The sequence below is a fragment of the Biomphalaria glabrata genome, chromosome 15, assembly GCF_947242115.1.
Source record: "Biomphalaria glabrata chromosome 15, xgBioGlab47.1, whole genome shotgun sequence".
NCBI lineage: Eukaryota > Metazoa > Mollusca > Gastropoda > Planorbidae > Biomphalaria > Biomphalaria glabrata.
In genome coordinates this window covers 3,069,059-3,083,521 of record NC_074725.1, presented here as the reverse complement: position 1 = coordinate 3,083,521, position 14,463 = coordinate 3,069,059, and the positions used below count along the sequence as shown (strand labels likewise).

Genomic DNA, 14,463 nt, shown 5'->3' with positions numbered 1-14,463 from the left:
GTTTATATGGATAGAGTACTTCGAGTTTAGTATTTAGTTATTCATCAACAATTTTGTTATGGAAATGAATTTACCGGTAATACAATACTAATATTAGCGCGCTCTCTCTCTTTATTGGATTTCGAGTTTATCTTGTCTGCTGTTGATACAGAGGTTAAAAAGACATTGTTATGTTGATAGAGAGATTAATGAGACATTGTTATGTTGGTAGAGATCAAAGAGATATTGTTATGTTGATAGAGATATCAAAGAGATATTGTTATGTTGATAGAGAGATCAAAGAGACATTGTTATGTTGATAGAGAGATTAATGAGACATTGTTATGTTGATAGATCAAAGAGACATTGTTATGTTGATAGAGAGATTAATGAGACATTGTTATGTTGATAGATCAAAGAGACATTGTTATGTTGGTAGAGAGATCAAAGAGACATTGTTATGTTGATAGAGAGATTAATGAGACATTGTTATGTTGATAGAGAGATTAATGAGACATTGTTATGTTGATAGATCAAAGAGACATTGTTATGTTGGTAGAGAGATCAAAGAGACATTGTTATGTTGATAGAGAGATCAAAGAGACATTGTTATGTTGATAGAGAGATCAAAGAGACATTGTTATGTTGATAGAGAGATCAAAGAGACATTGTTATGTTGATAATGTAAAGATGTCATAGCTTTTATCGTCATGTCCAACAGCATTCGTGAGGCAGTAGTCAGTCTACAGTAGTTGCTCTCAACTGCCTTGAGACTAGTGAGACGCTAAAAGTTGTGCATCAGTTGAATCACGGGATATCTCGGCATTCTCTTCGGAAACACTTGAAGTCAACATGAAGGAAACATACCCACGTGGTAGAAGTCAACATAGTATTGTAAGCCGTCAACTGTACTCTCTCTATGGTGACTTGGAGTTGGTAATATCCGTGACGTTAGGGCGGGTCTCTTACCTCCATCGTCCGTCGCTATCTTTCTCACACACACACACGCACACTGTCATTCTGCTCTAGTCTTGATTATGCCCTCTCCCTTCTTGTCAGTAATAAGTTATAACCCAAATGCTATTTAACTTTATAACTAGGTGACTGACTGTAAGGGCGTTTATCATTGTTGTAAGTGCCGGCGTCCTGTTACTTACTTAAGTATTAGGGACATGCACAGACCAACTTAGAAGTCGTTTGTCTTATACTTCTAACAAAACTGTTCCTTGGTTTGTTTGGTCTCCGCGCTACTGACCCCAACAAGTTGTTCTTTGCTGGGTCACAACTTTTGTCTTATTTCGTAGGATACGTCTATGTTACAACTACAATTGATTGAGTGTCGCAGTGGTTGGTGTTGTTGCAGTGTAGCCTTGACATTGTCCAGTTTTTATGATGCAATCGCTTGATCAGATAGAATTATTTCAAACATATCGAAAGCGGGAGACATCGATGTATCTATCTATCAGGTCAGTGGAATCGGTCTCATGAATCAGTCCCATGAATCAGTCTCTTGAATCAGTCTCATGAATCAGTCGTGAATCAGTCTCGTGAATCAGTCTCATGAATCAGTCTCATGAATGTGCTTCTTGAACGTCTTCACCGGCTACGCTCCCCCCCCCCCAAAAAAAAAAAAGAATATTGTGATTTCATAATTGTACTTTTTTATGTAGATTTATTTCATTCTTCTTGAAACAAGTTTGTCAAATGCTACATTAAACTCTGGAGACTTTGAACTAACAAAGAACTTCGTTAGTCTTCATGCATGAAAGAATCTCATTCCCATGAAGTTCTGCACCTTTGACCAGTCGGGCCAGAACAGATTTTAAAATTCGGGCCAGTCTTATTGTAGTCCGGATAATTGGGCCGGTTAAACATTATACCCTGAAACAGTCCACATAAATGTGTATTGAAATCAAACTAGAATTTTGTAGATTTATGCATGGGCGTAGCCTGGTTTTGTTTTGGGGGAGGAGATTAGTGAGGCGTCAACGAATTCCCTTTCATACCATTCATTTCTTACTAAAAGCGAAGGAACCGCTCTGACAAAATCATTAACTTCATACAGAAGGTATTATCTTTTAAAAATAAAACGTTCTATCGGTTACCGGTACTTGATTAAACACAAACTATTGGTATCTGTTCCTTCTCTAGATCATCTACTGTTTTCCACTGTGGCTACACACTGTGTTCTGTTAGTTAAGTATCCCCAGTTTGAGTACACACGTGCACAGGCTAATTTCTCTCGCCTGTCTGTCGGTCCAGTGGGACACATACTGGAGTGGATTACGTCAAAGAGGCTGTTGAATTTTGTATGATGTCGCCGGAAATAGAAGACAGCACCAGTAGGGCAACGTGGGAGTGGGCCGTCCAGTCCTGTTCCGCTAGGGCTGTCTGCACTCAAAATTAACTCTAGTGGAATTTTGAAGTCTTTAAACAGAACTGGTCTTAAAGATTAAGTAGGTGTCTTTAAAGTGTTTTTAATGCAGGTGTCGCTCTAGCCGGATACATCCTTGCGTTAGTCTGATACATTATGATGTTAGCCTAATAAATCCTTAGCCTGATACATTCTGGTGTTTATTCTGATAAATCCTTGTGTTAGCCTGATAAATCCTTGTGTTATCCGGATAAATCATTGTGTTAGCCTGAAACATCCTGGTGTTATCCTGATACATCCTGGTGTTTTTCTGATACATTCTGGTGTTATCCTGATAAATCCTTGTGTTAGCCTAATCCCTTCATGGTACGACTACTAATAGAACGATTTGCTAAAATTGTTTGGCAGCTGAGTTCGAATCTTGCTATAAAATTTAGATCTTCCTTGAGACCATCCACTTAAATACTTATATAGACCTCAACATCTTACTTTTAACAAAGAAAAAAGTGTGATCTTTTTCCCTTTCTGCACCCACTAAACGGTCTTCTTGCGTTTTGTTTTCTAGTGAGTCTTTAGTAGACCTATAAAGCAGCTTACAATCAAGCCTTTGGTTGGACTAGTATTAATAGTCCGTGTATCGGTATCACTAAGCTTTACTAACATAAGTATTTTATCTGCAGTGCACAGTACAGACAGTTAACAAATTGCAAACGACACGACTGGTTCGATCTCCGTGTCGTTTCGTAGAGTTGATTATTCAGGGGAATGAACTGAGCAAGCACCAGGGTTGACAGTTGCGTGTATGTGTGTTTCATTTCCTGTATCGGAACGTGTTGCTGGCTGTCCCGTCGCTCCGCCCACGCAGTAGTCATTGTAAAATGTAGTAAAGGCCTCGAACCCTGGCCTACATCGATGGGATATATTGATGGCATTCTTGGCTCCGTCTCCCCCGCCTCCCACACTTTGTTTGACCCCCCCCTCCTCCAGCACGCTTTGTTTGCCGTGTGCTCTGTACTCCTCTTGTTTCTGTTTGTTTGTGTGTGTGTGCCTCGGGATCAGGTTAAGTAAACAAAAGGATGTCTCGGCCGGCGACGTGCGTGTAGTGTGTCATCGCTGTTTCGAAATGTGTGTCTGGTCTTAGCACGTTTCCTAGCCTTGCTATCCACCCTATCCCAAACTCGCGACGTACACTTTGTTCTGTGACCCTAGAGGTACTTTACGCTTCAGTGGCTGAGCTTCCAGGATCTAGATCTAGTTGTATTCGTGGTCGTTACATCATATCATAGTGCTGAGTAATTCAGTGTAAATACTTATCTATGTGTTGTTTACCTCAGCGGACCTGAGACTTGTTACACATCAAGCCTAGTGTGTCTAGTGTGTTTGGATTTATATTGATTTCTTTTATGGAAGTGTTTGAAGAACAAAACTAGGCCATCTACATCTCTTAGCCTTTGCTATTTGCATGTAATGCACCGATAATACACCAACCTTTTGCCTACTTCTAGATTTTAGACCTACTGGAAATAGAGTTGGACGACTCATTATAGATTAATTTCCAGTGTGATGAATTATTAAGCTGTATTTTTAGAGGTATGTTGAATGAAAATTGTAATAACAAATACTGTATTAGTAGATCTATTACATTTGTATTAATTTCATGGACTGTCCATCCTTGTATAATCTCTTTTGGACATTGGGAGGGGAGGTACAAGTGAGGCTTCCTGTATGTGCTCATCTCGAGTTCAATGTCGTCTCTATTTGTGTTGTCTACCTCCCAGACTCCAACCATCTCCAATTGTCACTCAGCGATACGTCCCATTTGTTATAGGCCTCTGTCGCTAGATTATTATCTATTTAACATAAAGCATAAAGTAAGGCGTATGTATGTATGTATCTCTCTCTGTTGCGAATAGAAATCAAAACTGTTTGGCCAATCTTAACCCCCTTCTCTCCTAACCGACGATACCAGCGTTGATTCCATAAGAATGTGGTAAATAATTACGGAGAGAAAGAGTTAATTAAACTTGGCATAAATGTCCCTTGTGTACTAGCTGGAACAGTAACGTATGTAAAGTAACCCTAACCCTCAAAAAAAAAAAAAAGTTGCCCAACTCTAGGAAAGTATTTAAGTATGACTATTTCATGGATCTAGGCCATATAGCCATGTTTACACGAGACAAGACCAAAAGGATCTAGATCTAATTTTAAGAACTACACTTTGCAAAGATAGGTTTGTTTTTTTTTACTTTGACACGTAAAGTACAAAATATAGTCCGTTGATTTCATTATTTAATCAAATTAACCTTTGAATTTGTGTTTCAGAAGCATTTTACACACATAAACTCGTTCTTTATATCTGCGAATGTAGACATCCTGACGTACTTTATATCTGCGAATGTAGACATCCTGACGTACTTTATATCTGCGAATGTAGACATCCTGACGTACTTTATATCTGCGAATGTAGACATCCTGACGTACTTTATATCTGCGAATGTTGACATCCTGACGTACTTTATATCTGCGAATGTAGACATCCTGACGTACTTTATATCTGCGAATGTAGACATCCTGACGTACTTTATATCTGCGAATGTAGACATCCTGACGTACTTTATATCTGCGAATGTTGACATCCTGACGTACTTTATATCTGCGAATGTAGACATCCTGACGTACTTTATATCTGCGAATGTTGACATCCTGACGTACTTTATATCTGCGAATGTTGACATCCTGACGTACTTTATATCTGCGAATGTAGACATCCTGACGTACTTTATATCCCATTCATCGCGCGCTTCTTTCATTTTAGTAGCTATACTATAAACGGTCAAACTAGAGTTTTACCCATGTGACCAACTAGCTAGCAATTGTTTTTCTCAGCAATCTACATTAAATGTTCTATTGAGGTGAGCATCCATATTCCTCTCTCCACCTTCCATGAAGTTCTAACTTGAATAGAGGTATTGTAATAAAGTAACAGTTGCAGAGTTGCCTACAAGTACGCATCTTGCGTATTTTGTACGCAAATGTATACGAAAATACGCGAGTACGGTTTATCTTCTGAAAATACGCATTTCCCCCTCTAAAAAAAAAACATTTTAAAAAAGCATTTCTTGCTTATCATATCTAGATCTACATAGATCAGTGCTTCAATGCCTGCAAATGGACTATTCTTATTAATCAACAACGACAAATATCGGGGGGGGTGGGGGGGTCGGCGCTCGCTGACTCGCGAAGATTTAAAATGTTTCTTAAATCTTACTAATCTAAATAAAGCATAGTTCCTTTGAATGTGTCAGTTTATATGAAGTCTTCAAACTGATTGGAATCAATTGATTCATTAGTTCTCATTCATCTAGACTGGATCTAGTACTAGAGATATTTTACGATGTCAGGCACCGATAATATAATTTACGTAAATCTAGATTTAGAATTAAGATCTAGATCTAGACATTCTAGATCTGGATGTGTTTACTAGACTTAGATTTTGAACTAATCTAGATCGAAGTACATCTAATTATAGATTTAGACTCCTATATAGATCTAGGTCTAGATCTAGTAGCTCACGGCTCTAGATATCTGTAACTATAGGCCTATAGTATAGTATCGATCTAGTGCTACTAAAAAGCAGACATTTCTGCCATCATAGAGAGATTTAGTGATCTCCTTTCTTATCCTTTATGGAATCTAAAATTTAAAAAAAAGGGCAAAATTGGCTTTACTAACTTTGAATAGATCTAGTAATTCACATTCACGGTAGAGCCTACAATTCCGTGGGATTGATAGGTAGTTGGGCCTACCTTTAAATAGCCCTATGCACCATTAAAAAACAATCAACTGTTAATGAAGCTGCCTAAAGATCTAGATCTATTCTCTATTCTAGATATAGATTCAATTTTTGTAAACCACCAACGTCACGAGAGAGTTCTTTTGAGATGAAAGGAAGAAGGGCAGAGGTTTTAGTTGACGAATGTAGGTTGAACTTAATATCTCTTTCTCTCTCTCTCTCTCTTAGCATGATAAAGGGAATCAAACTGTTGTTCCCTGACTTGCAGAACGTATCTTCTGTGGCAGATCGAAAGCTACTGTTATAGTCACTAGCGACTATCTAGGTTCCATTACTTAAAGAATGAAATCATAGGCAATAAGAGGCAATCAATGATTCCTTGCGCCCTTCTTCAACACATCTGTTTGTTTTATAAAACAACTATTCAACAAATTCAATAGACCAACTTTTATATTAAAAACAAGCAGGGCCGGCCCTAGCATTTGCGGGGCCTTATGCGAAACGGATCGCGCGGGGCCTAGTCTGGGTAGGGATAAGCATAATGTCAAAATTATTTATTTTTTTTATTAGAAAATAGGCCTACTTTCGTCTTTGCAATAATTTTTTTAAAATGAAAGCTCACAATGCCACTTTTTATTTATTGGCACCCCAAAATGTCAATTTCGTCTATTCTTCAGTAGATTTGAATAAATTCAAAAGATGTTCAGGACTTTATCGCATATTTTGCCTTTTCATGAGATTTCCTGGAGGCCCTGGAAAATCAGGAGGTCGCGAAAACCCTGTTATTTTATATAAGTTATAATGGTTTAATTTAATAATGTACACTTAGAATTAGTTCTGGGGCCTATGAAAGCGCGGGGCCCACTGCGACCGCATAGGCTGCAGTGGCCTAAGGCCGGCCCTGAAAACAAGTTTAATAATGACTAATTATGATTATCTGCCGGAAAAAAATCTCTAAAATGTTTGTTACTAGTTATTGTAGAGGATGCCAAAACTTCCATTGGTAACTGCTAAGAATGGTCTGAAAGAAGAAAATCTTAATTTTTCAAAATGTAATAAAATATTTCCAGTGTCTCCATACCTCGTAAAGAAATTTCCTATAAACAAAACTACTTTTATAGAATTAGATGGCACTGATCCAGCTAAGCAAACCATTACATCTGGTTTAAGTCTTATTTCCCATGTAATGAGAATTCCCATTCTTTTGAATGCATTTTCTGTTGCTGCTATTCTAGAATGTGGAATACAGTAGAGGCATTATGATCATCAATTCATTGCCAAGTGCCAAGAACGGCATCCTTCTAACATAGTCTAGAAAAGTAATGACCAAGACTAAAAGTGTTAATATTTTGACTAATGTACGAAATGTCTTAAATAACTTTATGCTGTGTTAACTTTAGCATTGTCGCATTTCGTGTATGTTAGGCACGTGCTTGAATGATTTTTAGTCTTTCCTGAGTATATTTCTTTATATTTAGGAAAATACACACTTGCACCTCAAAATACACATTGGGAATACACATTTCCCTTTTGGCATGTAGGCATCTCTGCAGGTTGTAATTCCGAAACAAACGATGAAATGAATCTAGCTGCTCGTCACCGGGTTGATGAACGTCTTCGCACCGCGCTGCACGATTCCCACAACAGATGTCCTTCAAAGGGTGCAACTTCCTGGTGTCAAACTCTGACATTGCGTCACCAACCCGCACTAAAACCGTCACAACAGGGTGGGGGGGATTGGGCCGAGAAACTGCAGCCCAGTGAAGGGAAGGGCACGGACTTGTTTCTTTATGAGCGGCACCGGGTCTTACATTTATATATGCGTGTGTAAGTATGAGTTGTATCTTAGAATGATAAAAAAAAAAAACAATGCCACTCCAGGCACGTGGCCTTCAAGAAGAGACTCTGTCAGACACAAGTAGCCAAGTTATTAAAGTCATTTGAAGACTTGTTTTTTGTTTTCCAATGTTACTTGTGTTTATTATAATCTCCTGTCCGCCCCGACCATTATTCACTAGTGTTCTTCCATAAGTTCGGTAAGAGTGGAACACCCCACGTGACTTCTTCAATTGACAAGTTTGTTGTACAACTGAATTTCTGTAGATGTATGGTCTCTGTGCATCTACCACAAGGGACGTGACAACGTCACTAAGTCACTAAGGTGTTTGTTGTATGAATCTGACATTGCTGTATTTGTCATGCATCAGAAATGAAAATATTTCGCAAACTTGTCCAGAAACTATCTCACTGTGATTGGTGGTAGGGAAAGGGGGGGGGGACGCCCGTAGTGTTGGCCTTTTCGTCAAACAACAGCTGTGTCTTGTTCACACCTCTTGACTTGACGAGGGTGGAGGGGGCGTAACGCCGAGTATCGACCAGTGGGTAGTCTCCAAACTATACATTGAACCCTGTGACTTTGCATTGAAATCTTTGGGATCAATTGTGGAGTTTTAGAAAATGTGTACAGAACCTTTACCAACAATCTATTGTAACAGATGTAATGCTGTACACAAAGACTACACGTGAAGCAGAACTCGCGGCCTTTGAATGATGTACCCCGGCGCGAAGACTAGTAGTAGAGGACGAGTTGAGAGTCCCTGAAGTTGTGAATGATTTCCACCATCTGGCCCATGTTGCATCACCACAAACTCTGAACCAACCTAGCCCTAGAGTGTGTAGCCTATATAGCCTTGGGGCACGAATGTACAGTGTGCTTGCAGTGTCTCTGTGGGATCAATGCACAAGTACTAATAGAGAGTGGACCATCTAGTCTGTCTTGGACTGACATTGTCGGTGAATGTCAAAGTTCTTGTGTAAATATTTTAACCTTATTCTTTATCACATTAATAAATTCAAAGCTTTGTTCGATTGTGTTTCATTAATATTGACTAGACGATTCCATGCTAAAGTTTTGTTTTTGGTTGGTTGCAACTATGTACGCGGTGTCTAGTTACACTTTGGTTTTACCGTAAAGCAGGGCAGCACTATAATGACTGGTACTATTTTGGTGGAGCTATGGAGAGATACATGTTTCATGGTTGAAGTGTGAAATGTTAGGCCTACTTCATTAATACGACTTACCTTGTTCTGCGATGTTGGCTCATTAGAATATCTTATCTTGTTACAGACGTTACTTCAAAAAAGAAGATGATTACGTCCTACGCGTCATGCATTTAGTCATGCTTATTAACCAATGACCTAAACTCCGCCAAGTCACTGGGTTTCCTGGCTAGCTCAGGCAACCCACTCCATGCTCTAATAGCGCTAGGGAAGAAAGAGCATTTGTACAAATTTGTCCTAGCATATCGGATGAGGAATGTGCCTTTATCTTTGTGTCTTTCAGAGTATTTTATTAAATTTTGTTTTTGTATTTGAAGATTATGGTTCAGTGTTTTATGTATAATTGCTACTTTACTTTTGGGTCTTCTGTCCTGAAGGCTTTCTAAATTTAGTGATTTTACTAAAGGTGTTACTCAAGTGTCAAGTGTGAATATTCGTTTGTTATGAATCTCAATGCTCTATTTTGTGTCTGTTCCAGTCTGAACATTCAGTCAGTCAGTGTGTCTGAATATTCCAACAATTATGCTTAATATCCGTTACATTTACATTTAAGCATTCTTTTACATTGATCAAAGTTGTTTTTTTTTTAAATTGAAATGTATTTTATTGTTGAAACCTTGTATTTAGTGAGGTCCTAATACTTTCTGGATATTAGTGTGACAGCAGATACCTGTGATGTTATTCACCGGACTTGTCTGAGCGAACTATAGTGTGGAACAGAAATCTCGTGCCTTTCAACATTAAGGGATTCTCGTGTTAAAATAAAATTAAATTGAATCATGGATTTTTAAATATTTTTGGAGAAGAAGAAACAACTTTTTAAAAAATTTGAGTTCATAATGGTCTCAAATTAAATTGCGGCCAGGAAAAGGCACACACACACAAATAATGGGCTGTAGACCGAGTGAGTGACGACTGGTAGACACCTGCTTGACCATGTTTTGCGGCCTGAGCCGGAAGTTGGCGCAGTCCTTCTCGAGGGGCTCCCGCCGCTATGAAGAGAAGAAGGAGAAGAAGAAGAAGCTCAAGAAGCGGAGGTCAAGGTCACTGGACAGCTATGACCTTGAGATCTCGGCGGAATTTTCCACTGTTACTGTGTACGAAGAGAAAATCGAGGTGAGCATGAGGCCCTAGGCCTTTTATTATTATTTTTTTTATTTTAGTTTGAGGCTTTTGTTACATTTTGTCAAGCTTGAGCGTCCTGACAGAAGGATTTCCTTTCCCTGATGTACTTCTTACTGGTACCATTGTTTTCCATTAACCCTTTTCCTCAACATACCCCCCCCCCCCCAAAAAAAAATATTTTTTTTTCATGACTATATTCTGTTAACTTTGTTGACTGATCGTAATATTAATGACTGCTGTTCAGCTGACTTCCAACACAGACAACCACGGTTTGATCTAATTGACATGTGCGACGGGAAATGATCCTTGTTGATAGAAATCTGTATAATAGTAAACAGATGGGCAAAGGAACGTTGCGCGCTCGTGTGTGTGTGTGTGTCTGATGGCGTAGGAGAGATTTTCAGTTTTGAAGCAGGATTACAGGTGATTACAGGCTTGTGTATGCCAGTGAGCTCATCTCATTGTAAAGGTAAGACGTTTGGTCTGGCAGTGCGTGTTTGGTGAGTTGAGTGTATCTCTTGCAGTGCTGGATCACGTAAGTATTCTTCAATGAGATCTTCTGTCTGTACAGCCTCTTGATGTTGCTTCTGCTTGATAGGCCTTGTTTCTCTTGTTGCTTCTGCTTGATAGGCCTTGTTTCTCTTGTTGCTTCTACTTGGTGGGCCCATTCTCTTGTTGCTTCTACTTGATAGGCCTTGTTTCTCTTGTTGCTTCTACTTGATAGGCCTTGTTTCTCTTGTTGCTTCTACTTGATAGGCCTTGTTTCTCTTGTTGCTTCTACTTGATAGGCCTTGTTTCTCTTGTTGCTTCTACTTGGTGGGCCCATTCTCTTGTTGCTTCTACTTGATAGGCCTTGTTTCTCTTGTTGCTTCTACTTGGTGGGCCCATTCTCTTGTTGCTTCTGCTTGATAGGCCTTGTTTCTCTTGTTGCTTCTACTTGGTGGGCCCATTCTCTTGTTTCTTCTACTTGGTGGGCCCATTCTCTTGTTTCTTCTACTTGGTGGGCCCATTCTCTTGTTTCTTCTACTTGGTGGGCCCATTCTCTTGTTTCTTCTACTTGGTGGGCCCATTTTCTTGTTTCTTCTACTTGGTGGGCCCATTCTCTTGTTTCTTCTACTTGGTGGGCCCATTCTCTTGTTTCTTCTACTTGGTGGGCCCATTCTCTTGTTTCTTCTACGTGGTGGGCCCATTCTCTTGGTTCTTCTACGTGGTGGGCCCATTCTCTTGTTTCTTCTACTTGGTGGGCCCATTCTCTTGTTTCTTCTACGTGGTGGGCCCATTCTCTTGGTTCTTCTACGTGGTGGGCCCATTCTCTTGTTTCTTCTACTTGGTGTGCCCATTCTCTTGGTTCTTCTACTTAGTGGGCCCATTCTCTTGTTTCTTCTACGTGGTGGGCCCATTCTATTGTTTCTTCTACTTGGTGTGCCCATTCTCTTGGTTCTTCTACTTAGTGGGCCCATTCTCTTGTTTCTTCTCCGCGGTAGGCCAATTATCTTGTTTCTTCTACACAGTGGACCCACTCCCTATGTTTCTTCCATTTGGTGGGCCCTCTGCCTTGTTCCTCCTACTTGGTAAGCCCACTTTACCATTTACGCATGTCACTCTCCAGAACTAGTTTAATGGTATAGTGATGATTTGTAAAAATATGTAAGTGATGATTTTCTAATCGTAGGCTTTCGTACAATACTTCTACAGTGCTGACTAACAGCATGTACTATCTTATAACTAGTATGTGTTAACAGGTAAAGTAGCTACCTCGTATATAGTGTTACAATCATATAGTAAACACTTCAGACATGACCTATACATTTAACTGTAGAGACAACGTGCCAACAGGTTCAGCACCAAACACACACGCCTGCCACGATTGATTCTTTTTGTATGTCCCGTACTTTTAATGATGTCCCCTTTCTCCTCCCACCTTTCTCCAGCAAGGCCAAACTAGCCACACAGAAATGATGTCTGGGCAGCACAACTGGTACGCCTGTTCCCATGCCCGACCGACTTATTGTAACGTCTGTCGTGAGGCGCTGTCTGGGGTCACGTCACACGGATTATCTTGTGAAGGTCGGTAACAGCTTTTTTTTTTTGTCTTTAAATCTCAAAATTCAGAAAGTATCAAAGCAATAACTTCTTAGACTATTACTATAGCAAACGTTTTGATTGTCTTGATAGATCTACTGATAAAAAAAATTGAAAGTTTCAATTGACGAATTGGTCGAGGGAGGAAAATAGCTAGTTCAAAACCTGTGGAGTGCTAAAGAATTAACATTGACTTTTTATACGTTGTAACAACAGACGCTCACGTCAAGTCGTGGTTAGATTTTAAGGAAGTGATGTAAGAGTTAGACAGAGGTGAAGGTTATAGTTAGAAATAATAGAAATAATAGGGCGTTTGTGTTCGAGGATTTAGGATGTTGCGAATAGATAGATTTTGTGAAAATCGAGACAGGTGTGAGACAGGGGTGCATCTTATCTCCCTTCCTTTTCCTCCTAGCCATCGACTACATAATGAGGAGAGCAATGAACCAGACTGCCTTTGGTATTCCATGGCATGAACAACTCCGATTGATGGACTTGGACTTTGCTGATGATGTTGCACTACTCGGGGCTACAAATAAATGCATTCAAGAAATGACGGAGAGCCTAGACAGAGAGGCACCCAAAATTGGCCTCCGCATAAACTTGGATAAGACTAAAATTATGCGAGTGGGATATAAGGCAAAGGGTGTCCCCATCAGACTTGGCGAGTCAAAGCTTGAAGAGCTGGACAAGTTCACGTACCTTGGCAGCATCATAACAAATGATGGAGATGCTTACCATGATGTAGCATGTCGAATAGGAAAGGCAGGGAGCATTTTCCAAAGGCTGCAGCCTATTTGGACTAGCCAAGCCATTGGACTCGAGACAAAAATACACCTTCTCAACACAATCGTCATTCCAACTGCTACATATGCATGTGAGACGTGGAAGTCATCTGTCAAAATTGAGAAAAGACTAAATGTGGCTCAACAGAGATGGCTGAGACGGATTTTGGGAGTCAGTTACACAGACCGGATCTCAAACAAGGAAATCCTATGCCGAACTGGGAGTCGAACACTTAGTGAGGTTGTGACTGAGCGTCGCATGAGGTTTGCGGGACATGTTCTACGTCAAAATGAATTACGCACACCAAGAGTTGCGATAACCTGGAAGCCAAAACGAGGAAAGCGCAAACAGGGACGTCCTCGTATTACCTGGCGACACACCTTCATGGAGGACCTCAGAACAGTGGACACCAGATGGGAGGAGGCTCCAGACATTGCCAGTGACAGATCATTATGGAGACAGCTTGCCGCCCAATGCGCCGAACGGCGCGGGAGGACCTAAGTCTAAGTAAGTAAGAATAGATCAGAGCTATATATATATATATATATATATATATATATATATATATATATATATATATATATATATATATATATATATATATATATATATATATATATAATCTAGCTACAAAAAAATATATATAAATGTAATTTTGACGTCATTGATTCGTGTAGTTTCATTTTCGTTTTCCTTTCTAGTATGAATTTATCTGACCAATTGACCTAATCATACTCAAAATCGAAATTTTTTTTTTTTTTTTATTTTCACGATAAATTTTATGCAATGTAATCACCTCTTCGTTTACTTTTCAATATATAGGATCCTATGATCTATATTATTTCTATGTGGTTGTGAAAGTTTTTGAAAATCTATGAAGGGGGCTCGAGGTTCGACGTCCGACTCGAGGACAGTTGTTTTTACTGTGCGCCTAAAGACAACACGGAAAACCTTTTCCCAGATACCCCTTTCTCCTACTGGTCCACAAATGAGATTGGGCCATAGCGCTCATCTTGGTGTCCCGCATGGTTGGGCCACGAAGAGAATTATATATATAGGTTAGAGGCCAGAGTAGGGACTAGCAGTTATTGGTTTTTTTTTTTTTAATTTGTTTGTCCTTCCGTCTGTCAGGTTTAAGTCTTAGAAAACTAAAAGCGCTATTACAAAAACATGCTAGTTCATCAGTCAATGGTCGGGTGAAAGCAAACGTTTCTATTTTAAGTTTAGTCAGAAAGTCGTGAACCTGTTTTGTAACAAGATTAGG

At 39.5% G+C, this 14,463-nt stretch overlaps 1 protein-coding gene across 13 annotated transcripts in view; it reads left to right on the top strand.

Moving 5' to 3' along the window:
* Positions 1-14,463, top strand: part of LOC106066450 (diacylglycerol kinase delta-like) — a 203,906-nt gene that overhangs the window by 153,591 nt on the left and 35,852 nt on the right. For 8 of the 13 annotated variants that reach the window (XM_056012621.1, XM_056012624.1, XM_056012620.1 and 5 more), the window contains one exon: positions 12,263-12,398. In XM_056012621.1, coding sequence (XP_055868596.1) covers positions 12,263-12,398 — 136 coding nt within the window. Of the gene's footprint in view, positions 1-3,375; positions 3,944-9,833; positions 10,323-12,262; positions 12,399-14,463 lie in introns of those variants that run through there. The other 5 variants (XM_056012626.1, XM_056012625.1, XM_056012629.1 and 2 more) reach the window with 4 other exon arrangements.